This window comes from Homalodisca vitripennis, chromosome 1, assembly GCF_021130785.1.
Source record: "Homalodisca vitripennis isolate AUS2020 chromosome 1, UT_GWSS_2.1, whole genome shotgun sequence".
Taxonomy (NCBI): Eukaryota; Metazoa; Arthropoda; class Insecta; order Hemiptera; family Cicadellidae; genus Homalodisca; species Homalodisca vitripennis.
The window spans coordinates 83,352,018-83,378,598 of record NC_060207.1 but is presented as its reverse complement, the minus strand read 5'-3'; the positions used below and the strand labels follow the sequence as shown (position 1 = coordinate 83,378,598).

The window sequence follows — 26,581 nt, the reverse complement described above, 5'->3', positions numbered from 1 at the left end:
GATAGATATGCACAATAAATGTGAATTACCGTCCGCGGGTGTTCCGCGAACTCTACCAGTCTACCGAGTGCCGGGAACCCCGGATTCCGACACACCGATGTCGCCTCTTTATGGTTCCGGGTGAAATTCGATCGCGCGTCTTCAAAAGCTGGGAGACCGCCACCCGGTTTTTCTGTCGCAGAATGGGCACTTAGAGTCCGCACTCGACATTATATTGGGGTATTACGTGTGCAATACGCCTACCTCCCATATCGATGAGACCCGACTCACTTTTTCCGTGGATTCATTCGCCCAGTCCTGTCGCGACCCATTCGCGATAAAACCCGCCGATCACGATGATATCTGTAAAATGGCCACACATTTTCAGAGAACTTCGCAAGTTTTTTTCTAAACAAGATGTTGTTCCTTACCGATTTTAGAGTTAATGACAAAAACCAAATGTTTTATACACTTGCGTCTAAATAGTGGACGGATTGCAAGATTATAGACGCTTAAATCACAACTGAGTTTGCAACCACTGTGGATTAATTAACTCTTCTTCTAGCAGAATTATATGAATTAGATGTGTACAGGCTCGTTTGCCCCCTCGATTAGAAGGATCTTCAATACAAATGAGTACAGGCAATAGCTGGATCAACTGAAGTTAGGTGTGTGCAAAGTTGAATAATGAGTGTCTAACATCATATTTAGGACTTCCCCAAAAGCGACCAAAGCGATGTTCCGAAGCCTTCATTATTTACATTTCATGTATGCTAGTACATTTCGGGCATGTATTCCTGTTTCAATATGAGAGTATTTGATATGCTCTTCCCCTGATTTTGGATTAGGGACTTCTTTTGAAGAAGAGATAATAAATCACAAATCTGCAATACTAAATACTAGAAGAATTCTGTATAATCGTTACGCTTGGATATATTTTTGACTAGAAAGACACACACCTGTTAGTCCGAGAGCAAGTTTCCTTATTATCCATATACACTGTAGATTATGAAATGTACGTTTAAAGGTGAAAGTACAGACGTGATTGAAAGTCACGACTATTCATGTCACACAATTTTATGTGACACTTGACTACAGTAAATCCGTAAGTCTGACGCATATAACCGTAGAGTATAACCCTCTTTCTGAGTCCGTTTGGGTTATTATCAATTAATGTACCCACGCCGTATGACTGCAGGCAACGTTTACAGTATTTAAAAATATATCAAAAGTCAAAAACAGGACACTAGCTGACAGACCATCGATCATGACTGATATAAACTTTATTTATCAACTGCGTACATCGTTCAACCACCTCTGTAACTCAATTATCGACCGAGTGCCCACTTGGTAATTAGAGAGAAAAGGAATAAATTATCAGAATACTGAGAAGATATGATAATGCGCGACTCGAGGTGGGCCAGCTGCCCTTTATCAGTTAATCACCCGCGACCTCCTGCACAACCAACTAAACGACAGTCTGTACGCCTGGACGTCTACCGAGACTCGTCGCTCATGCTGCGTGCTGCTATTAATTTGGCGCATTTTGCTCGTTTATCGGCAAATCCGTAGTCGGAAGTTCCACCGCTTATCTAACACACATCCAGAAGCCGCCTAATTATGGCCGAACAATTTTCGAGTGTCAAGAACTAAATTTTAATTACCCAAGATCTGGCTCCGATACGTGATAATTGTCAGGTATCAGTGATGAATTGTGTTTGGCTTTCTACAGAACACTAATTACTGATACGTGTGTAAACAATGTACGGACTTATTAAAATAATAAATAATTAAACATTTGACAACGAATCTTTGAAAGGAGGAGTTATGTAAGTTTAGTATATTAATTCACCCACACGAATCTTATTTAGTATAACTGGTTATTGAAAAACACAGTACGTTATATCTAAGAGTAACTTAGCACACACCTGATATTTCTCTCAATATCTGCCTGGGATGTAGCAATTAATTTTCAGTTAATGTTAAATGTTTAAATCATATTTTGACAACTCATTTAGACATCTTTCCTGGAGAAACAAAGTGTTTTATCGTTCTGCGAAGAATGGTAGATATTGGAGGAGTGATGGTTGACCGCATCTGTCAATCACATCCAACAGAAAGACCTGCTTAACACTGATATGTTAATTTTTTCAATATGTAAATGAAAAATGAGTGAAGTAAATTAATTTTCAACATAAAAAATATGGTTTTCTGAAGTAATGTTTTGTTAAAATACGTATAATTCATATATATATATATATATATATACACGTAATATTAATGGTTTTTCTTGAGCTTGATTACAAAATTCTGTAAATATCCTACCTTGAATGCCTATAATACTTCGTTGAAAAATTTGTTTATATTTCTCTTTTATTCAACGACTGTTCAACTGACCCAAGCCAAGACAGTATTGCACAACCCCAACTTCGGGAACGGTAGAACCGGTGTGTCTTTACCTTTTCGGTAAAGACCACCAAGCTCTACAGATCTTGTGTGTTGAGCCGCCTTCACATCTGGACCCCAGAACCGATGAGGCTCATTACACTCATCGCTCAATCGCGTCCCCTCGGTCCACCGCTCACGTATGGGGGTGGGTGTCGCAGATCCGCGATCACCAGGTAGATCCGTCCCTCTGTCCCTCCAACCATTGTCACAGCGAGCGCGGTGATCCTCTGATGTAATCTGGTTGTGGTTACAAAGGCGCCGACCGCACGCTCCCGCTAGACGCTTCCAAACTTTGCTCCGCGTAACAGAACACTTCATTACATTCGAAACCAACTAGCGTGCAAAACTCGTTTAAAGGCTCACTCCGCCCGGTCTTGGGAACCGTTTTATTATCTAAAGACCGCCTTTATCCTCAAGGGCTCATCCAATTACCTGTAAGGCTGGGATTCTGAGAGACTTGATTACGTAGCTGGTCGTGGTGTAAACATTGTCAACAGTGGCGGTTTATTACATTTAAGATCGTATACTTTATTAACTCAAATAAAATAAAAATTATTAATAATAATAAATGCGTGATTGCCGTACATTTTTGGGACAAACTCGCATACACCCCAACATTAAATAACATGTTTTATAAAATTAACTGAAATAAAAATGATTTTATAGTTTCATATTAAATTATTTAAACATTTACAAATGTGCTAAGAATTGGCAAATACGGATATATAATTCAGACACAGAATCAAATGAAATTTCCAAACTGTGGCGGACTTTTTACTGAACCTAATCGTTCTTAAGATCAGGAAAGTTTGAAAGGGTCATCGTCTGGATTAGGTTATCCGATATTTTGGAAATTTAATGTCAAAGCAATTTTTAATTATGTCTGACTGTCTGGGTATGTTTGAATAATGACGAATATTTATCTGATTCACCGACTATTAAAAAATACAAATTTAATAAAAAGGCAATTTGTGTTGCCGTATGGAAAAAGAAATAATTACATTTTCTAAAAGTTGTCCTTTGCTGAAATTCTATTTCACACAATAAACAAGTCTCAATCGTTGTTGACCGTCAACCTTAAGATAATTTTGCCCTTGCTTGTTCTTTTCTTATTATGCGACCTCAACATGCAAACCATTGATACGGTGAATCATTTTAATTTACTTAGTGAAAAGTAGAAAATAAAGTGAAAATTAAAAAGCCCAATACAACTTATCGTATATCTCTCCATACTCTATAAATCGTCATAACAACTGTTTATAAAACAATTAATGTACACAGCTAGAAGACAAATTAACAATTTACCTTAGAAACCCACGACACAACACGGATTTGAATTTGAAAAGAGCCAACAACCCAGAACCGACACGAAAACACCAGTAGTAAATACAACTTGATTTCCTTTAACCGCGAGATTATTTATCTGCCGTTTATTTACATACGTATCAATTTCCTGTTAGCAAGATGATATATGGCAAGAAAGCTGACTTGTAATCTCGCATCTAGCGGAGAGGGTGCCTCCCCCGTACAAATTACACGGCATAAAATACAGTGTAAATCATATACTAAAGTTTTAATTGGCTCGGGACGGGTTGATGTATGGCGAGGCGGAGGTTGGTAGCCGGATGGCGGGAGATGTGTCACCCGCTGGGCTGCCCAGTGGCGTGCGTGAAAACAATCAACACTGGCGTACTTCAAGGTGCTGTACTAACTTCTCTCTTGTTCCCGATAATTTGTAAAAATGAGCAGAAACTGATCAACATTTCTTTACTAACTACTGACATATCCTACATTTGTGAATGCCTCTTATTCACAAGTTATTCGTGAGCATTTTACTTTCATCTTTTTGTATTAGAGTACATATAAATCGATGCGTCATCTATGTAAGTTTTGCTATTGAAAATGCATATCACTAACTGATCGATTATATTGATGTTTTGTCGTTACTATGTAACTATAAATAAACAGAGTTTAAATGATGTGGGCAAATTCACACATTGGACATATTTGTTGAGTACTTCATGTTACAAACATTAATAACGGAAAAATATTTAATACATATACACACATTGCATAAATAGGACATAATGTAACACATGATATAGACGATTTATGAATAACCTATCTAGAATTTATATACCCACATAACTATCTTGAATATAAATATTTAAATTGGAAGAAGCAAGAATTCCCTCGATGACATAGCACTTTTCCAGGAGACTTCCTCTCCAAGTTCCTTCCCACAGGTACCGAGTCGACTTTCTCCGCATCACTGCCAGGCCAAGCCGATGTTGATGCTGATGCCTCTACCACAAAGGCGGATGGCTTATGGACGTTTAATGGCCGAGTCTGAAAGCCCCCGCCGGAAGCACTTACAGGTGACACTGCGCAGAACCTCTTAGCCGTTTCCGTCACTCAACAACCAGTTCCGGTCCGGCAGAGCTTGCCAATTTGTCACCTTCCTTAGTTGGTTGTCTGCTTTGGCGAAATCAGGATCCCATGGGTGCACGGGTTGGAACGTGTGATTTATAATATACAGGTTATTATAAATTGTTACAAGACGGATTCTCGGTCTCGGCTTAACGATGATTATTCTTAATTTAAATTTTTAAACACTACTAATTATGATGATGTAAAGTCGCTTTGACACGGAATAATTACAAAGATACCGAACACAACTAAGTATCGCCCCAGAATGGATCAATATCTTCTTGTGTTATGGGCCTGATTACAGAACATGGTCACCTGAGGAAGCGTCTTCACAGAGTTGACATTCTTCGGGTTTGTTCTAATTATTATTTCGGTTAGTATTGATAATGTTATTGTGTTATAGAAGTCTGAAAAATTGATCTCCCAACACTGCCCAATGTTTAAGGTACTCCGAGAAGGAAGTTTTACTTCAAAATACTCGGTTATTTACGAACATTTGTTTAACCGGATTCATAAATACCTGGGTATTTTACATTCGTATGTAATGATAATATTTATAAATGTAATTATTGCATCTCACTCAAAACGGCTAGAAAGTTAACATTTTACTGTAAATACGATAACTGTTTTTACCTCCTAACTGACGGAATTCTTGGATTGCATTAGTGGAATATATATATATATATATATATATATATATATATATATATATAAATGTTTAGGCTAGTATATACGACGTAATATATCTAAATCTCTAAATCAATACTTCCTCAAACACTCTTCGTTACAGTAAAAATAATAAAATTCTTCCATGGAGTTTCGTCTATACATCGTTAATTGGTCGTTAATTAAGTAAGCTAAAATTTGTCTTTGTAAAAAGTAGACCATTGTCTGCTAGGTCTATTAACTTTTGTCAACAGTCTGCCAAGGATGGCGAAATAGGGGACGAGGATGGACAAATATGGAAATTTTATGGAAACAATAAATTGCTGACGAAGTTGTTAGTTACATTACTGCTATACTATAGTCTATTAAAAAAGACAATCGAAATGTAGACGTCTCACTGTTTGAAGTATAGGGTCTGGCCGTCGGATCGCGCTGTAGAAAGTTCAGTGAGATTTTCTCTTTTCTGTGGTAAAATCTTGCAGCCGAACTGGGATCAAAGTGAGAAATCGATATGACAGCAACATTAGCCACCCGTGGCCGACATACATTGCATATCTTCATTGGTAAGATAATGTTGATGAAACTTTCAACAAAAATGGAAATAAAAAGTACGTATTTATTCATCTACTGAGACCATAAAACATGACACGATCCAATATCACCTACAGTCGTACAAGCTGTGCAGACAACCGTGATAACGGTCAGCCACACTCTAGGCCTCTTCAGCAAAAAGTCCCCTCCATAATAAGGCTGACATTATGGCGTGAGAGAAACGGCAAACGGAAGCAGGAGCTGCGAATAAATTGGCAGGTTATAATTAATTGGCAGCGGAGAAGAGACTCGCTCCCGCCATAGCAGCGCACGGCATCTGCGTGCCTCACTCCTGTGCATCTTGCCGTGACCGTGGCCGTGGCCGTGCAGGGTAAACATACACGGACACGATACTGCATCACAATACCTGCAGGAGTTGGACGGACTTGTTTGTGCATTTAAGACGTAAGACACGTAAGAAACAAAACAGTCAATGTGTTTCCTATATTTTGGTACTGAATTTCATAAAACTAATCTTAATCTTACAAAAGGATAAATTACAAGGACCTCGCCGACATCGAATAGTCCTTGCCATCGATATGTTGACATGTTATCGAGGGTGAGTTAAACATCCTTAGAGGTAATTTACCGTGATAGTTTACCCTCCAGGTGGCAACACTAACCAAATGTTGAGTGTTCAATTCGGGCGAACTGTTTGTTATAGACCAAGGATTTCAATAATTTATTCAATAAAAGTTTCACATCGAGTTTATATTTTTTAGCACAGCTAAAATAAACATGTGAATTGTCAAACCAAAAAATAAAATAGAAATGAAAAATACAAGTAGCATTTTGGGCTCAACAAAATTATCCAGGGCTTATAAGAAATATAAATAGATATATTAAGTACTTAAGTACTCTTCAACAGAGTAATATACTTGGTTTAAGAGGAAGCATTTTAAGGATTTTTTAATATTTGAATTGAATATTCATTTTTCAAGATTCTGGCAATTTATTGTAAAGTTCTAATGCACAATAATACATTCCCTGCTCATAAACTTTTAACCGATGAACAGGATAGAGTAGTATCTGATTCTTTGTATTTTAAGGATGAAATACTTGATTTTTACGAAACTGTTTATTACAACATTTGTAAAAATTTTAAACTTCAAAAATGTACAGAAATGGGAGGGTCAAAATGCCCTTATTTGTGAAAAGTGGTTTATACGACTACCGGGATAGGAGCATTCTTATATTGAGTGCTCGCAACTTGAATACATGTTTGAGTATAATGAATTTCACCAAAATGCCACCCTTATCTCAGGTGCGAGAAACATATGCGTAGACAGACAGACTTAATAGTATCAAGGTTTGTTACAGAGCTAATTGTTCTGAAAGCAAAACAAGCTGTATTTGGATTTTTTATTAGTTGCTGTACGTGTTCATTCCAATTGAGGTGTCTGTCCACTACTACCCCGAGGAATTTTGAAGAGTGAACCAACTCAATATCAGGAAAATATAATTCTTGAAAGTGATTAAAAAAAGAAGCATCAGACAATTACTTGGCTCACATAAAGACGTTCGCAAGGCATGTTCAAGCTCAGCCAAATTATCTCATTTTACTGTTAGTTGTGTCGTCTGCAAATAATGTAACGAACGAAAAGGTTAGGCTGTGTGGAATTAATGTAAATTAAAAACAGCAAGGGTTTGTAGTTTATATTATTTTGTTTCCATGTTTAAAATACTGAAAGTAAAAAGTTTAATTTCAATTATAACAACACATAACTCGTATTGTTGTCAAGATACATAACAAAAAGGTCATATAGACATGAAAGTTAATAAAACTCTGATTAAATCAGTAAAAATCAAGTATGTTGTTAGGCAACTGTAAAATTGTTCCAAATGAAAAATCACTTTTGGGCATTGCACCTACATACATGAATCAACATTTACCGAAAACGATTTATTTAGTATTTTTCCCTTATATTTATGATATAAAATTTAATGGTTCCAAATGAAAATTAATTATCATTTTTGGGCATTGCGCCTACTAATATATTAAACTATGACTCGCTTTCTTCGTGTACCAAACTCAGTTAAAGACCTAGTTTAAAAGTATATAGTAATCAGATGACTTAAGACATGGTCAAGTATTTAGCTGATTACTTTAACAAGCCTGTTGTTAATCTCTGTATGACATAATCACACCCTTCCAACAGAGAAGTGTGAAGTATGCACTAGTTTTAGATAAGAAAGGGAAATGAGGTTAAATGTAACAGGTTATCCGTTATTTTTTTAAATTTACAATTGTAACACCTTCCTTCCCGTGCCATGTTCTCGGAGAAGGTGGCTAAGAAGTGATTGTTGTACGAGTAGTGTAAGTTGCTCCTTGCGACTTAATGAAGACATCGTGTCTCGGACCGTGAACCGCTCAGCTCACCGCACCGAGTCCTGATAACCGCTGCAGTCGGTAATCAGCTGTTAACATGGCCGGAGTCTGTCACTGCGGACATTTACATAATAACCACAAGGTGTAATTGAGCGGCGCGGCGCTAGCTCTACTGTGTGCTATCTCAGATCTGCCCTTGCTCCTACAACAAGGATATATGATACTGCCACGATAGTGCATGTAATAATCTCATAACACATTTTATTTACTGTTCAGGCCTGTATAAACAATCGGGGTTTGATTTATTTTTATCTCAAAGTCAGTCCTTTTAAGATACCATCTAATGGCAAGGAAAATATTAAATTTGTCTTTTTGGAGACTCCACAGTGAAAATTGTAGACATTTAATACACGAGTTATTTCAGAGAGTTTCTTTACCGGATTAAAAGAAAATCGTCTGAAAATTATGAGATTAACTTTTATACATAGTATTATAAATGAATTGTAATTTAAGAGAATTACATGTTTTCTTATAAAATATAATTTTTTTAAAATCGCAATATAAATAACTTTTAAACTGTTTTATATATACATACACTCTTTGTAAACTACAACATTTTTTAGGTATCGTTACTTAAAACTTAAATGGTCTATTTCTTTATACAAATACAAAAACCATATTTAAAACACACTCTTGAACAAGCTTCTCTTTGTGTCCAAATATAAATATTAATCTGTAATTTGTGCGTTCAGTAATACGTTTTATTTACTCTGAAACTGTGGTAACCTTAAACTTATAACTTTTAAGGAAGGGCACAGTATTAATTAAATACATTTATTTTAATTGGATACTATATTTTTATTTAATATCAATTTCAACCATTGTTTAAACAAACACTGATAACACATAAACACTACAAGGTAGTATTATGTGAATTCTAGCAACAATTTAAACTAATCTATTCTACTATAAGCCTTGCACATCTCTCACTGACACTGACACTACGCCTGCGCCGCTCATATCTAGGTTATATGCGCCATCAGTGCCGCTCTCCGCCGGCCCACTTGTTTACCATTATCACTTATGGGCTCAAATTAAGACGTCAGTAGTTTTTGCTCCGGTGTAATCACATTATTTTCAACCGGTCCGGGCTCGGTAATGGGTTGAAAACAGGATTAAGTAGTTATAAGTTTATGTTATGTTTGGTAATAAGGTGGGGAAGCGACTGACAAGCTTCCTCGCTTAGTTAACCTTCGTGGCATGAAGCAAAACAACCATTTCTTGTGGCTAGTTGTAAACATGCAGAACGGAATGTGTCTGGTGTCACACAGTACACGCTGCTTACGGTACATAAAGAGATGTATTTTCACCAACTATACAATACTTTTAACTCATATTATACTTATTTTTAATGTACTTTAAGTATTGTTTTGTTACTGCCTGGACGTCTTAAATGTCCGGTATCATCATCCAAGATTATTAAAGAAATTTCGATTTATTAAAGTATGTTTCCTCATTCTTTTCAATAGTCTTCCTCATAATAAGAATAGCTCTTAGTAGCCTCTTAAGAAAAATAAAAATTTAACTATTAATCATTTTAGGATCGAAAGAAATAGAAGCCAGTATTTCATTTATACGTTCATTTATCGTAAAGTAGTTAAGTCTACTCAGAACCGGACAAGTTTAGTCCGACATAGTTTTAATTAAATTATCACTACCACACTCATTCTAAGGAATTATAATAATAATCAATATAAAGTATTTAACTTTAAATCTTTTAAACCTTTAAAAGGACAAAAAACCAAAACAAAGTATCATATATTAGCCGAACATTAGGAAAGAGACATGTAATAAAAATCAACGTTTTGGAAATATTAATTTCGATAGTTTGGAGTATTTACTGGTGTAATTGATTTCAAGACGTTGTATTTAAGATTGAACCAAATAAATTCAGTTTCTGAGATTATACTTTAAAAACTTTATATATTTAGAAAAAATAACCAAGATCCAAAGAAAATCAGATCATCCAGAAACAAAAGGGGGGGCCTTACGAATGACGAATCGGCACAATTTGCACAGCGAATTCTCCTGCCGAGTTTCTTTGTATTCAAAGTATTCTCTCATGCGCATAATTAATTTAGTATCAATGTTGAAAGAGGAGGGCCACCCGCGATGCGTCTGCGCCGAGATGCGCCTTATCTCAGGGCGCGCGTGTGCGGCACTGCGCGTGCGCGTGTGGTCCATTGTCTTCTGCGCAGGTCGCTAATTAAAACGCACTATTGCAACCAGACGTCAGCACAGCAGCAGCAACTACGGAAGGGCAGGCCGATTTGTTAACAGGCCGGGAACACAAGAGAGGTCGCTTGGCTTCTGCTGAGGGAGATCGGAGATTCCACATTTCATTAACAAACTTTCTGTGTGCTCTCTACACAAGGCATCGAAGTATGACACTGTACGCATTAATAACGGTCTGTACTGAAAACCACAAGAAAAATACTTTATTGGTAACAGAACTTACAAGTTTTTTTCAAAGATGTTTAGTTAATTAACAAGAAATAAAAAAAACAAAAATCTAAAATATCCTTGGATTTGTATGATTAAAATTATTTGAAAGAGTCATATAGCAAAACTCTAAAAGAACTAAATTGATTTGAAGTTTGTCGTTTTTCTATGAGATAAAACCCAGGCACAATCGACTCAGATTCCTAGGCGACAATCTGGATGAAGTGAATGAAGTATTACCTTTTACTGTAGAGTAAAGGTTTCGTATGGGGTATTCAAAACAAGAATTTCAATGTTTTGACAACATCATACAGGGCATACAGTATAAAATAAGTAACTGACCCTTCCCCAAAGAGTTCTTAACATCTTCTTGGGAACCCCCTTTCTTTACAATTTTCTCAATTTCCAATTAGCGCCATGTGAAACTCCACAATTCGCTTAACATGGTTTGACTGCTAAAATTGGAGATCGAACAAACATGGAGATTATGGCGAAGCGTTTAACGATATCTTATGGGTTGGTATACTCGTAAACGAGGGAATTCATAGATTATTTGAATAGTTTAAAGTACTATAATTTTGTTTGGCTTCTGTGATTTCATTAAGCCGTCACCGGCAATTTTCAAAACATCACTTTTACGACTGGTGCTGGAAAGCCCTTAAGTGCTATGTCTGAAAATCACTTTCTTATACGAAAGCTTACTCTATTTATTTATTCAACCCTTGAATTCAAGAAAAAGAACTGGACCAGAGTAATTGCAAATGAATTTTAGTTAACAGGCTTTCTCTTTTCCAACTATAATAATAATATATATCATTTATATAATCTAGATATAAATCGATGTAGATGGTACTTACATACGAGTATTTAATGAGTATGCTTACGTACTAGTTATGATACTTACATACTGTCAAATTATGAACAGCAACAGACACATGAAACAAAAGACAGAAATATTGCATTAAAAACCTTACCTTAACATAGAACAGATAAAACTACATAAAAAGATAATTTTTTATCCTCACTACGGGAATTTTATTACAGAAATTCATGTTTTCCAGTGCAATGCAAGGAGTATTACGCTAACAACTAATTGGCAAGAAAGTAAGTAAGTGGACAACTTGAAATCTTCCTCGAACACGAGGACTACTGTAAAAATGAAAAGAAATCAAAAATGTTTTTATTTATACAGTTAGAAATTAAAAGTCCTTTGTTTCACTTAACCTCTCCTTATTCGGCTGTACTTATAGAAGTAGTGTTATAGTGATACCACAGAGGAACTTGGCTGCGGTAGTACGTATGTACATCACATGGTGGATAAATACAGTACTATTTAAAGAATTCTACGCAAATGGTTCTTAGTATAATTTAAAAAATGAACATTAGAATTTTTTATGTAAACCCATGTTTTTATATAATTAATATGAGTGATTTAAACAAATAACATTATTACGGACATTTCCACCGTTATAACGTAAAACAACAATGTATTTAGCTTAAATAACCCTTTGAGATAACCAATTATATCTCGTCATTTAAATGAAATAATTTATTTAATATATCATATTAACACTGTAACATAATATCGCTATCATCGATAATTGTACCAGAAATATTGACTCTCATGTGACATTCATACTTACATTCAGTACATTCTCTTACACAAAACATAATATAAGCATGGCATACTGACCGCGGTATAGCGCGTCAGGCTAATTACGACTAGTTGGCTGAGCGTTTTCGAAGACACACAATACTTATATTTGTGAACACCCGATATCCCTCCTCTGATGTGCTTATCCGCAGGATATCTCGAGAACTAATTGAGCTATACACTTAAATCTTTGGATGAACCTTCATTTCTACATAAGCATGGTCGAACCTAATTGTGGTACATGTCAGTCTATGGGATTTGGCTAACCGTGGGTGATGGAATCACTCAGGAGGATATATTAAGAAAGAATTGGTAAACAAATTTCAAATCTTACATTAATCTTCTGTTTTACGTCAGTGAATGATTATGCATGTCTCTCCGTGGTATCTAACTATACTTATGATAAGTCGAGAACAACTGAGTTACATACATTAAATGTTGAATAAAACCTGAATTCTATATAGACAAGATCGAGTTTGACTATGGTACATGTCTCCGTGGTATCTAACTATACGTACGATAAGTCGAGAACAACTGAGTTACATACATTAAATGTTGAATAAAACCTAAATTCTATATAGACAAGATCGAGTTTGACTATGGTACATGTCACTTATCGTAGTATCTAACTATACGTACGATAAGTCGAGAACAACTGAGTTACATACATTAAATGTTGAATAAAACCTGAATTCTATATAGACAAGATCGAGTTTGACTATGGTACATGTCTCCGTGGTATCTAACTATACGTACGATAAGTCGAGAACAACTGAGTTACATACATTAAATGTTGAATAAAACCTAAATTCTATATAGACAAGATCGAGTTTGACTATGGTGCATGTCTCTCCGTGGTATCTAACTATACGTACGATAAGTCGAGAACAACTGAGTTACATACATTAAATGTTGAATAAAACCTGAATTCTATATATACAAGATCGAGTTTGACTATGGTACATGTCTCTCCGTGGTATCTAACTATACGTACGATAAGTCGAGAACAACTGAGTTACATACATTAAATGTTGAATAAAACCTGAATTCTATATAGACAAGATCGAGTTTGACTATGGTACATGTCTCCGTGGTATCTAACTATACGTACGATAAGTCGAGAACAACTGAGTTACATACATTAAATGTTGAATAAAACCTAAATTCTATATAGACAAGATCGAGTTTGACTATGGTACATGTCTCTCCGTGGTATCTAACTATACGTACGATAAGTCGAGAACAACTGAGTTACATACATTAAATGTTGAATAAAACCTGAATTCTATATAGACAAGATCGAGTTTGACTATGGTACATGTCTCTCCGTGGTATCTAACTATACGTACGATAAGTCGAGAACAACTGAGTTACATACATTAAATGTTGAATAAAACCTGAATTCTATATAGACAAGATCGAGTTTGACTATGGTACATGTCTCTCCGTGGTATCTAACTATACGTACGATAAGTCGAGAACAACTGAGTTACATACATTAAATGTTGAATAAAACCTGAATTCTATATAGACAAGATCGAGTTTGACTATGGTACATGTCTCTCCGTGGTATCTAACTATACGTACGATAAGTCGAGAACAACTGAGTTACATACATTAAATGTTGAATAAAACCTGAATTCTATATAGACAAGATCGAGTTTGACTATGGTACATGTCTCTCCGTGGTATCTAACTATACGTACGATAAGTCGAGAACAACTGAGTTACATACATTAAATGTTGAATAAAACCTGAATTCTATATAGACAAGATCGAGTTTGACTATGGTACATGTCTCTCCGTGGTATCTAACTATACGTACGATAAGTCGAGAACAACTGAGTTACATACATTAAATGTTGAATAAAACCTGAATTCTATATAGACAAGATCGAGTTTGACTATGGTACATGTCACTTATCGTGGTATCTAACTATACGTACGATAAGTCGAGAACAACTGAGTTACATACATTAAATGTTGAATAAAACCTGAATTCTATATAGACAAGATCGAGTTTGACTATGGTACATGTCTCTCCGTGGTATCTAACTATACGTACGATAAGTCGAGAACAACTGAGTTACATACATTAAATGTTGAATAAAACCTGAATTCTATATAGACAAGATCGAGTTTGACTATGGTGCATGTCTCTCCGTGGTATCTAACTATACGTACGATAAGTCGAGAACAACTGAGTTACATACATTAAATGTTGAATAAAACCTGAATTCTATATAGACAAGATCGAGTTTGACTATGGTACATGTCTCTCCGTGGTATCTAACTATACGTACGATAAGTCGAGAACAACTGAGTTACATACATTAAATGTTGAATAAAACCTGAATTCTATATAGACAAGATCGAGTTTGACTATGGTACATGTCACTTATCCGTGGTATCTAACTATACGTACGATAAGTCGAGAACAACTGAGTTACATACATTAAATGTTGAATAAAACCTGAATTCTATATAGACAAGATCGAGTTTGACTATGGTACATGTCTCTCCGTGGTATCTAACTATACGTACGATAAGTCGAGAACAACTGAGTTACATACATTAAATGTTGAATAAAACCTGAATTCTATATAGACAAGATCGAGTTTGACTATGGTACATGTCTCTCCGTGGTATCTAACTATACGTACGATAAGTCGAGAACAACTGAGTTACATACATTAAATGTTGAATAAAACCTGAATTCTATATAGACAAGATCGAGTTTGACTATGGTACATGTCTCTCCGTGGTATCTAACTATACGTACGATAAGTCGAGAACAACTGAGTTACATACATTAAATGTTGAATAAAACCTGAATTCTATATAGACAAGATCGAGTTTGACTATGGTACATGTCTCTCCGTGGTATCTAACTATACGTACGATAAGTCGAGAACAACTGAGTTACATACATTAAATGTTGAATAAAACCTGAATTCTATATAGACAAGATCGAGTTTGACTATGGTGCATGTCACTCTCCGTGGTATATCTAACTATACGTACGATAAGTCGAGAACAACCGAGTTACATACATTAAATGTTGAATAAAACCTGAATTCTATATAGACAAGATCGAGTTTGACTATGGTACATGTCACTTATCGTGGTATCTAACTATACGTACGATAAGTCGAGAACAACTGAGTTACATACATTAAATGTTGAATAAAACCTGAATTCTATATAGACAAGATCGAGTTTGACTATGGTACATGTCTCTCCGTGGTATCTAACTATACGTACGATAAGTCGAGAACAACTGAGTTACATACATTAAATGTTGAATAAAACCTGAATTGTATATAGACAAGATCGAGTTTGGACTATGGTACATGTCACTTATCGTGGTATCTAACTATACGTACGATAAGTCGAGAACAACTGAGTTACATACATTAAATGGTTGAATGAATCTATATAGACAAGATCGAGTTTGACTATGTACATGTCTGTGGTAGTACGATAAGTCGAGAACAACTGAGTTACATACATTAAATGTTGAATAAAACCTGAATTGTATATAGACAAGATCGAATTGACTATGGTACATGTCTCTCCGTGGTATCTAACTATACGTACGATAAGTCGAGAACAACTGAGTTACATACATTAAATGTTGAATAAAACCTGAATTCTATATAGACAAGATCGAGTTTGACTATGGTACATGTCTCTCCGTGGTATCTAACTATACGTACGATAAGTCGAGAACAACTGAGTTACATACATTAAATGTTGAATAAAACCTGAAATTCTATATAGACAAGATCGAGTTTGACTATGGTACATGTCACTTATCGTGGTATCTAACTATACGTACGATAAGTCGAGAACAACCGAGTTACATACATTAAATGTTGAATAAAACCTGAATTCTATATAGACAAGATCGAGTTTGACTATGGTACATGTCACTTATCGTGGTATCTAACTATACGTACGATAAGTCGAGAACAACTGAGTTACATACATTAAATGTTGAATAAAACCTGAATTCTAGATAGACAAGATCGAGTTTGACTATGGTACATGTCCGTGGTATCTAACTATAAGTACGATAAGTCGAGAACAACTGAGTTACATACATTAAATGTTGAATAAAACCTGAATTGTATATAGACAAGATCGAGTTTGACTATGGTGCATGTCTCTCCGTGGTATCTAACTATACGTACGATAAGTCGAGAACAACTGAGTTACATACATTAAATGTTGAATAAAACCTGAATTGTATATAGACAAGATCGAGTTTGACTATGGTGCATGTCTCTCCGTGGTATCTAACTATACGTACGATAAGTCGAGAACAACCGAGTTACATACATTAAATGTTGAATAAAACCTGAATTCTATATAGACAAGATCGAGTTTGACTATGGTACATGTCTCCGTGGTATCTAACTATACGTACGATAAGTCGAGAACAACTGAGTTACATACATTAAATGTTGAATAAAACCTAAATTCTATATAGACAAGATCGAGTTTGACTATGGTACATGTCACTTATCGTGGTATCTAACTATACGTACGATAAGTCGAGAACAACTGAGTTACATACATTAAATGTTGAATAAAACCTGAATTCTATATAGACAAGATCGAGTTTGACTATGGTACATGTCACTTATCGTGGTATCTAACTATACGTACGATAAGTCGAGAACAACTGAGTTACATACATTAAATGTTGAATAAAACCTGAATCCTATATAGACAAGATCGAGTTTGACTATGGTACATGTCTCCGTGGTATCTAACTATACGTACGATAAGTCGAGAACAACTGAGTTACATACATTAAATGTTGAATAAAACCTGAATTCTATATAGACAAGATCGAGTTTGACTATGGTGCATGTCTCTCCGTGGTATCTAACTATACGTACGATAAGTCGAGAACAACCGAGTTACATACATTAAATGTTGAATAAAACCTGAATTCTATATAGACAAGATCGAGTTTGACTATGGTACATGTCACTTATCGTGGTATCTAACTATACGTACGATAAGTCGAGAACAACTGAGTTACATACATTAAATGTTGAATAAAACCTGAATTCTATATAGACAAGATCGAGTTTGACTATGGTACATGTCTCCGTGGTATCTAACTATACGTACGATAAGTCGAGAACAACTGAGTTACATACATTAAATGTTGAATAAAACCTGAATTGTATATAGACAAGATCGAGTTTGACTATGGTGCATGTCTCTCCGTGGTATCTAACTATACGTACGATAAGTCGAGAACAACCGAGTTACATACATTAAATGTTGAATAAAACCTGAATTCTATATAGACAAGATCGAGTTTGACTATGGTACATGTCTCCGTGGTATCTAACTATACGTACGATAAGTCGAGAACAACTGAGTTACATACATTAAATGTTGAATAAAACCTAAATTCTATATAGACAAGATCGAGTTTGACTATGGTACATGTCACTTATCGTGGTATCTAACTATACGTACGATAAGTCGAGAACAACTGAGTTACATACATTAAATGTTGAATAAAACCTGAATTCTATATAGACAAGATCTAGTTTGACTATGGTACATGTCTCCGTGGTATCTAACTATACGTACGATAAGTCGAGAACAACTGAGTTACATACATTAAATGTTGAATAAAACCTGAATTCTATATAGACAAGATCGAGTTTGACTATGGTGCATGTCTCTCCGTGGTATCTAACTATACGTACGATAAGTCGAGAACAACCGAGTTACATACATTAAATGTTGAATAAAACCTGAATTCTATATAGACAAGATCGAGTTTGACTATGGTACATGTCACTTATCGTGGTATCTAACTATACGTACGATAAGTCGAGAACAACTGAGTTACATACATTAAATGTTGAATAAAACCTGAATTCTAGATAGACAAGATCGAGTTTGACTATGGTACATGTCTCTCCGTGGTATCTAACTATAAGTACGATAAGTCGAGAACAACTGAGTTACATACATTAAATGTTGAATAAAACCTGAATTGTATATAGACAAGATCGAATTGACTATGGTGCATGTCTCTCCGTGGTATCTAACTATACGTACGATAAGTCGAGAACAACCGAGTTACATACATTAAATGTTGAATAAAACCTGAATTCTATATAGACAAGATCGAGTTTGACTATGGTACATGTCTCCGTGGTATCTAACTATACGTACGATAAGTCGAGAACAACTGAGTTACATACATTATATGTTGAATAAAACCTGAATTCTATATAGACAAGATCGAGTTTGACTATGGTACATGTCTCTCCGTGGTATCTAACTATACGTACGATAAGTCGAGAACAACTGAGTTACATACATTAAATGTTGAATAAAACCTGAATTCTATATATACAAGATCGAGTTTGACTATGGTACATGTCTCTCCGTGGTATCTAACTATACGTACGATAAGTCGAGAACAACCGAGTTACATACATTAAATGTTGAATAAAACCTGAATTCTATATAGACAAGATCGAGTTTGACTATGGTACATGTCTCTCCGTGGAATTTGGCTGCTCGTTACTAAAGTCTAACTTTCCACAATGTATAAGATCGTCTTATGTCTGTTTGTCTGTCTATCTGTCTACAGCAGTCTTCCGCAGAATATAATAAACGAATTGAACTAATGTTGTGCGAAACTTTACATCTACATAATATAGGGCACAGGTAATTCGATGATGGTGCATGTCACTTCATGGGCTTTGGTCATTTACGACACTCAAGGAAGTGGAAAAATATGTCTTCCATCCGTTCTCCTATCTGCCTGCAGGATATTTTAAGAACGTAATAAGCTATAGATTTGATATGTTGTATGAAACAAATGAAGCCTGCCACGCAAACTTTGTTCTGGCGTACTCCTACTTTGTCTAGACAACTCAATATAGAGCGTGAAGCGGTTAAGTATTAAATACTAACAAATGAAAAAAAAACTGACATAAAAAAAAAAAAAAAAAAAAAAAAAAAAAAAAAAAAAAAAAAAGGAAAATTGTACATCTAATCATATGATGGAAATCCAACACTATAGGAAGATACACATAAATGCATTAAACACTTTAGTATTGGGTTAAAAATACTTGTTTTCAGCTACAACTCTTTTTAATTTAAGTTTCACTTCAGTATTTAAACACCAATCTTTTATATCTTTATCCTCACGCTTAATCTTATGTTTTGGTCAAATGAAGAATAGACCAGTACTTAGCTCTCGAAACGTCACAAGTTTTCGAAACATATGACTATGGCAAATGTCCTTTTAATGTTTTGGCACTGTTTATATAAACTTGACGGAATTACTTCACTACATTATACTAGTGACTTGTTAGCGCAAATACAAGAAATTAATGTCCTTATTTACTTATCATGTCATTCACCTGCCGAAACTCCCTTGTTAGGGAGGTTAACCTCTTCAGGGATGTCTTTTTTCCAAAATTACAAAAACTCTTGGTAGTTGTTTCATATATACTTAAAAAACACAAAAAAACTAATAAAATAATTTATTTTATTTATTTTTAAAGTATGTAGTAAAAAAAATAAAATTTGCCCAATTAGGCAATTCCATGTTTTGTTGTAATTAAAGTCCACGTTTGACATTCGGTTCATTTTGGGTATACATTAATGTTCAATTGTTTATATAAGTTATAAATTTTATTATTTAAATTGAATTTTATAACTTACCAGTAAAAATAGGAAAGCTAAGTCTTACTGTAGAAAGCTGCTAGCTAGCATATCTATATCGACCTAAATATTCAATCAATCAATGTAAAAGCCTAAATAGGAGCGTTAAAACTGTGATCGTATTTGGACTTTGATCCCAAATGGACACGATTATTATTTGAATGTAATAAAGTAAAAAGGCATCAGGAAAAATCCCAGTCCTGTATTCACATAAAACATGCATCTAAACTCATGTTCGAAATTGAAGAATCACACTTGCGGCACAGCGTGGAGACACAAAATCGGCTGCTACAGCTGACTGAAAAATATTCCAGTAATAATAAAAAACAGTGTTGGCAACGTATAAGTTGTTATTGACCCCATCTGGGTGTTTATTTCAGACGTGGAACAAAATATATTCTTTTAAGTAAATGTTAAAGTTGATGTGCCCTAACGGGCCATACTGCCCGAAGAGATTAGCGGAAGCTGTTTGTTTTTAATTAAAAGCACTTCCTGTCTAAACCTAAATGGTCTCTTTAACAGCTTTGATATTCCAGTTGAACAACCTGTACGATATTTTAAAATTTATTCAGTTGGTGTTCGGTTTCATAAATAATGTTTAATTTAAGAAATCTTAACTCAAAGATATAATTTCTGAAATAGAAAAATATGTATGATCATTCCATTGTAGGAATTTAAATCAGTATTTAGAGGCACATTGTCATCAATAAATCTCAATGAAAACAGGTTGATATACAATATTTGTAGGAAATATTAATTTACTTATGTACATTTTACTAAAAAACTAAAATTTCCAGCAGTTATAATTCATATATTTACTATACCATTTCAAATTCTTTGTGGAGTGATCGAAGATATCTGTTTTATTTTTCTGTTTCCAGAGAAATCATGTTAACAGGTTGTCATCCAGAGAACAACTACTAAACACGTACAGTAGAAGCAGTACACAAGCTGTAAGATATCATTTGTACAGTAGAACAAAAGAAACTAAGAGCGGGGATCACTTACAATGCTGCGGTTACAATTGCTCGAAATACCATTCCACAATAAATAAGCAATGTATTAAGTTTTATTTCAACCCAAAACAAACAAGAAAACTCAAATAGAGAAACTCAATCTGACAAGTTAAAAAAAAACAACCTGACCCTTACGTAACAAGATGTACAATTGATTCATAAAACAAAATAGAATAGGTACGGTATTGAAGTAATAAGTAAGACCGATCGGAAATACATCAATAGTTTTTTAGTCACACAATTTTACATTTATTTTACTGGTATAGATTTAAATACTATAATTTATATTTCTCATCCTCTCATACGCCAGTATTTTTATATATAACCATCACTTGGTTGTGTTTTGGGAAATTCTCATTACGTAAATATGTTGTATATTTGCGTTTTCCACTGAATAATTATCTCGAGTATAATATAATAATAATTTAGGAAAAATACATTACATCATTGTAAAAATACATTATAGCATAATTGGCTGAGCGTTAACGAAGCCTTATTACTCGAGGGTCTGAAAAAGTCCTTTCTGTCTCTCCGCATGATATCTAGAGAAATAAAATGTTGTATGAAGTATTTCTATACAGGCAACATCGAATTCCCATGATGGTGATTTGGCTTAGTGTCAGCGAGCGTTCTTAAATTGCTCTTATAGGTAACCATCACGGCAACGAGAAAGTCGTAGAATAAACAAATGTGTAAACGGACTGAGTGCAGTCATTAAACCACATGTAGTCTAACTACCCGCAATTAATCTCAAGAAAAATTTCATCTGTAGACTTTATAGTTGCTTCTACATACATAATACATGGGATTTAGCTGAGCATCACTGACATCATTGAAGCACTATCACTCAAGAGGCTGGCACAATTCTCTTCCATCTGCCTGTCCACAGAACATCTCAAAATTGAAATGACACGTGTTATGGCGTACAATCAGATTACTAAGTTACAGTCCCCACAGAGTAGTGCGGCGCACACAGCAGGTGTCTGGCTTCACTCATTCACCTGCCCCGTATATTTACAATATCCACTCACTCGACATTTGTATTCAAGCAAACGTTATATTACAGTTATCGAGTAAAATGTAACGATGTAATAATATACGTGGGACACAAGTACTGCTTACCGCCCCCCCATACCACATACTGTTTTAAATTTATTCCCGATATTTCCGTTTCCTTATAACTAGTTTATAAGTTAACAGTAGTTCAAATACTTGAACCTTTGAAAAAGACAAAAATAAGATGTTTCTAAAAACTGAACAAGTGAGTTACAGTGAGGGGGGATAATTCGGTTTTGGACGAGTTGAAGGCGGCGACAAGTGAGAGACAAACGGCGGTAGCCGCAATTAGAGGGCGATATGTCCGTCAGCGGGCGATCCGTGAATGTCCCTGTACACCTGCCTCGGCCCAACAGCTACTGTCTTCGACACTAATTATACTGCCCTGTCGACCTGCTGGAGACAAAAATATTTCTTTTGTTACCAGACAGCTTAAGTGTCAATACGATTACTGCCCAGTTGAGTGTATCAAGAGTACAAATCGTCGCGTCGCGTCGTTTAGATCACGATTTTGAATAAATGATAACCTTCAAGTCTTCACATTCTTATTGTACCGTTGTCTTCCTAGATATTATTAAGGCCCTTCTTGAAATCGTGTTGTCCGTCTATACGCCTGTTGTCGTACACTTAACCGTTTCTAGAGGCTTGAAAACTGATACACAGGTTCCTCTTGGTCCACGAAAGGATTCGATTGATTTTTTTAAAAAAGGCCCAAAGGTTATTATGCGGGAAATGTTACAGTGAATTCGGCGACTTTCGTTACTGTCGGATCCTTCAAAGCATCGACAATTTGAATATGAAATTAATTTGGATGAAGCCAACGTATAAAATGCCAAACACGTCAGACGCGCAAATCTCTTGAAGAGTTAAAAGAATCAATCCCATGACACTAAATAAATAATGAAGTATGTATATAGTTAAATACATCAACTGCTTTTGTAATACCAGATACTTGTTGAGAGCCAAGGACCACATATCATTTCCCCGTATATAACACCCTGCACGTAATTCATCCTCAAGTAGAAAAAGATTTTTTTTACTACTGGCAAAAGGTAGATTTAAAAAGTAATTAAACCTTGCATGAAACCGCGATCAAACGCAATAGAAAACGGTTAGTTTGTGGTTAGATCGAAGATAACCACAGTATATCAATTAATAAACATAGCGACATGCACTAATTTTCTTATTTTAAAGACATGTCTTACACTTTTTTTTTACATAAATTGAAGTTTCCTAACATCGTAGTTTAATTTTAATTTCAGACATTTGCTGTGTGTCAATAACAGTAAGTAATATTATTATAGGTTTTAAGATTTCGTATTGGAACCCTAAAAAAGTAATCGGGAGATACGTTCAATGCTGGTGAGCGAATAGGTCTTGTTAAAAGTACGTTCGGTAATAAAGTAACACTTATATAAACTTAGTAAACTTTATAATTCAAGTCAGGCCGTATTTGTTAAGTTCACTGAAAACAACTTAAATACCCGAATAAACCAATCCTGAAGAATAGAATGAGTCTCATTTTATTTCGGTTACAAGGCAAACATTCTCAGGACCAGAAAGCAGTCAGTTTTACAGTTGTACCTGTTGTTTTTCACGGTTCGTAAAGCAAACAACAAACGGCACCAAATTGCCTCATGTAGAGCAAGTAGTTCGCATCGGTAGTGAATTTATTGGCAATAAACGTACGCAATTAACATCATAAACGGCTATAACGCGTAATTTGTGTGTCGGTTACTGCAAGCGAGCAGCTAAGTTAGCGTACCCACGCAACCTCCCTTACACCCCCTTGTCGACTTTTGTTGCGTACACCTCCTCTACACCTGCCGAGGAAGAAGTGAATACTTGGAGGATTTCATTTTATTTACGTGAACAGTATTTTTAACTTAAAGAAATTAGTGTAGTTCACCTAGTTGACGATTTGATATCATGAGATTCGTAATATCTCGGAGATAATTTGGTAAATCAACATATATACGTACAAGGATGTCCATTAAATCCCTTTGTGCTGAAGATTTAATCCGAGGCGTGTGAAACATTTGCCACAATTAGACATTGAAGAGAAGATCGACAGGAATGAGGACAGCATTGCACATAAAACGTGTTCGGTTGGATTTTCCTCGCTGTGTGCGGTAAATTTTACTGGCTCCCGATGCCAACGCATTCAACTGGTGTATAGGTAGCGTTACAAGCTTGCTCTACAATAAGGTGTAATGACACGAGAACGTTCGGTTACATGAAGAAAGTTCTTGTACTCGTACTTTTAATATGTATTATTAGAAGTAACAACAAATCACAATAAAATCCCACTGTCTTAAACATTGAAGTAATTATAATGTTTTTTTGCCATTGTTGAAATACATAGACTTATTAGAAAATAAAAAGTTTTACATTAGTCAAGAAAATAGAGTTAAAAGACTGACCTCGAAGTTTTCAAAGTATGGATAAGGTACAGATAAAAGATTTTCAATCATCTAAAAATAAGAAAGTAATAAGCAGAAAAATAGGCCAAGTACCGCACACTATAAAATTACTTGAAGTTCCTGAAATTGTGCTTCGTGAGAGTAATGGTTTAAGGGACTTCGGATAGATCTTACGAAATTTTGTAACTGTTAACTATTTGACACGGTAGGGATTGATCTAATTTTTGATCAATAATGAATATATTGACATTGATCTCACATTTTTTTGATATGGTTTTAATAAACCGATGAAAATAAATTTCAAATTTCCTATATTCAGGGTTCTATTAGGGGCTGATTGCCACCATCAAAACATACTGGTTAGAGTATCAAGAAAATAAATGAGCGAATCAACGGATATCGCAATTATAACTCCCAACGGTCAAATAAATCACAACATTGTAAGCTATAAATTTGAAATAACCCTTCTTACGACAAACATAAAAATGTAGCACGGTTACTCAGGAAACTAAATGTTAGATAGAAAACACCAGCCAGACAGCAATCGATCACATGATAATTGTGGAAGAAGCAACCAACATTAATAAAGGCAACAATTAAGTGGAACTTATTAATTAAGAAATTGTGGTGTGCGCTTGGCTCCCAATCACGAGATCTCCGACCGTGAATGAGGTGGAGATGAATGGAGCACGGTGTACGGGAGTCGGCAGCCCGTGTCGTACAAGCCTCGTCCGCTACTGTGGGCCAAATTGAATGTACGCGCTATCGCGCCAGGCCGCGGCCCGCGTGACGTGCGTGCCTGTACGACGCGCCGCCGCAGGCCACGTTACTATCGCTCTTATATTAATTTCGTATAATATAAAGCTTAACGTGAACTCCCGCTGCCGTATAATCTCTTATCTCGGCGCCCGAAATGGAAATTTCGGTTCAGCGCTGGGGTATCGTCAGCAAGGCTAAAATATGGAAAGATTATGGTCGCCATGAGCGGTTCGATCGCGTTTAAAGTCCGCCGCGGCCGAGACCGGAGGGCAGCGGCACTGTCGCGCGTACCCGCGTTCCCGGGTTAATTTTACGTTGTGCTCATTAATGGTGAGCGCTCTCGCTCATCCGCACGATCAGATAACCGTCGCAACAGAATGTGGACTACATGTCGCTGTTAACCGGCTAACGATGTACGTACACCCATCAGGAGTCTATATGTTTACAGAAATAAAACAAGATCCATACAGGGGTTGAATTACTGTTATAATAGACAAAATTATAAAACAATGAGGGATTTTGGTTGTAGTTCCGACATTAGGACAATATAACTACTACTGAGCAAATTGTACGATAATAGCAATAATTAGAGAACAAAATATTTTTAAAAACTTAGTAAATCAATAGAATACATTATATAATTGTTTTTACCTCATTACCTGGTACGCGAATGGATCCGAAAACTAAGTGGCGCAAACTACACCTACATCTGCCGATAAAACGGTTCCGTCTCAAATTTGCACAGGTGCCAAAATTGTCGCGTGCCCGAACCGTTGCGGTGACAAGGTGGCCGTTTTGACGCGGTCGCACCACAAACCCCTTGTGGGGGGGGGGGACAGCTGTCCGGGTCATTGTCGTGGGCAGTGGGCTACGAGTGTGTGGCAATCATAATCAAGTATGTAAATAGAGAGGGCCCTAGTTGTCACTGAGCAGGCAGGTGCGAGTGACCACGAGGCGTTGGAACTGTGAGTGTCACCAACATACAACAGAACGAGGAGAAAAAGCC

The 26,581-nt window shown here is 35.7% G+C and overlaps 1 protein-coding gene across 10 annotated transcripts in view; it reads right to left on the bottom strand.

Moving 5' to 3' along the window:
- The window catches only part of LOC124365795 (ankyrin repeat domain-containing protein SOWAHC), a 244,344-nt gene that overhangs the window by 52,257 nt on the left and 165,506 nt on the right, over positions 1-26,581 (bottom strand). For 7 of the 10 annotated variants that reach the window (XR_006922749.1, XR_006922750.1, XM_046821818.1 and 4 more), the window contains one exon: positions 4,629-4,634. The exons of the other annotated variants lie outside the window; for them this stretch is intronic. Coding sequence is in view for 5 of the 7 variants with exons in the window: in XM_046821818.1 (XP_046677774.1) it covers positions 4,629-4,634 (6 nt within the window). In the remaining 2 variants the exon portion in view is untranslated. The remainder of the gene's footprint in view (positions 1-4,628; positions 4,635-26,581) is intronic. 10 annotated transcript variants of the gene reach the window in all.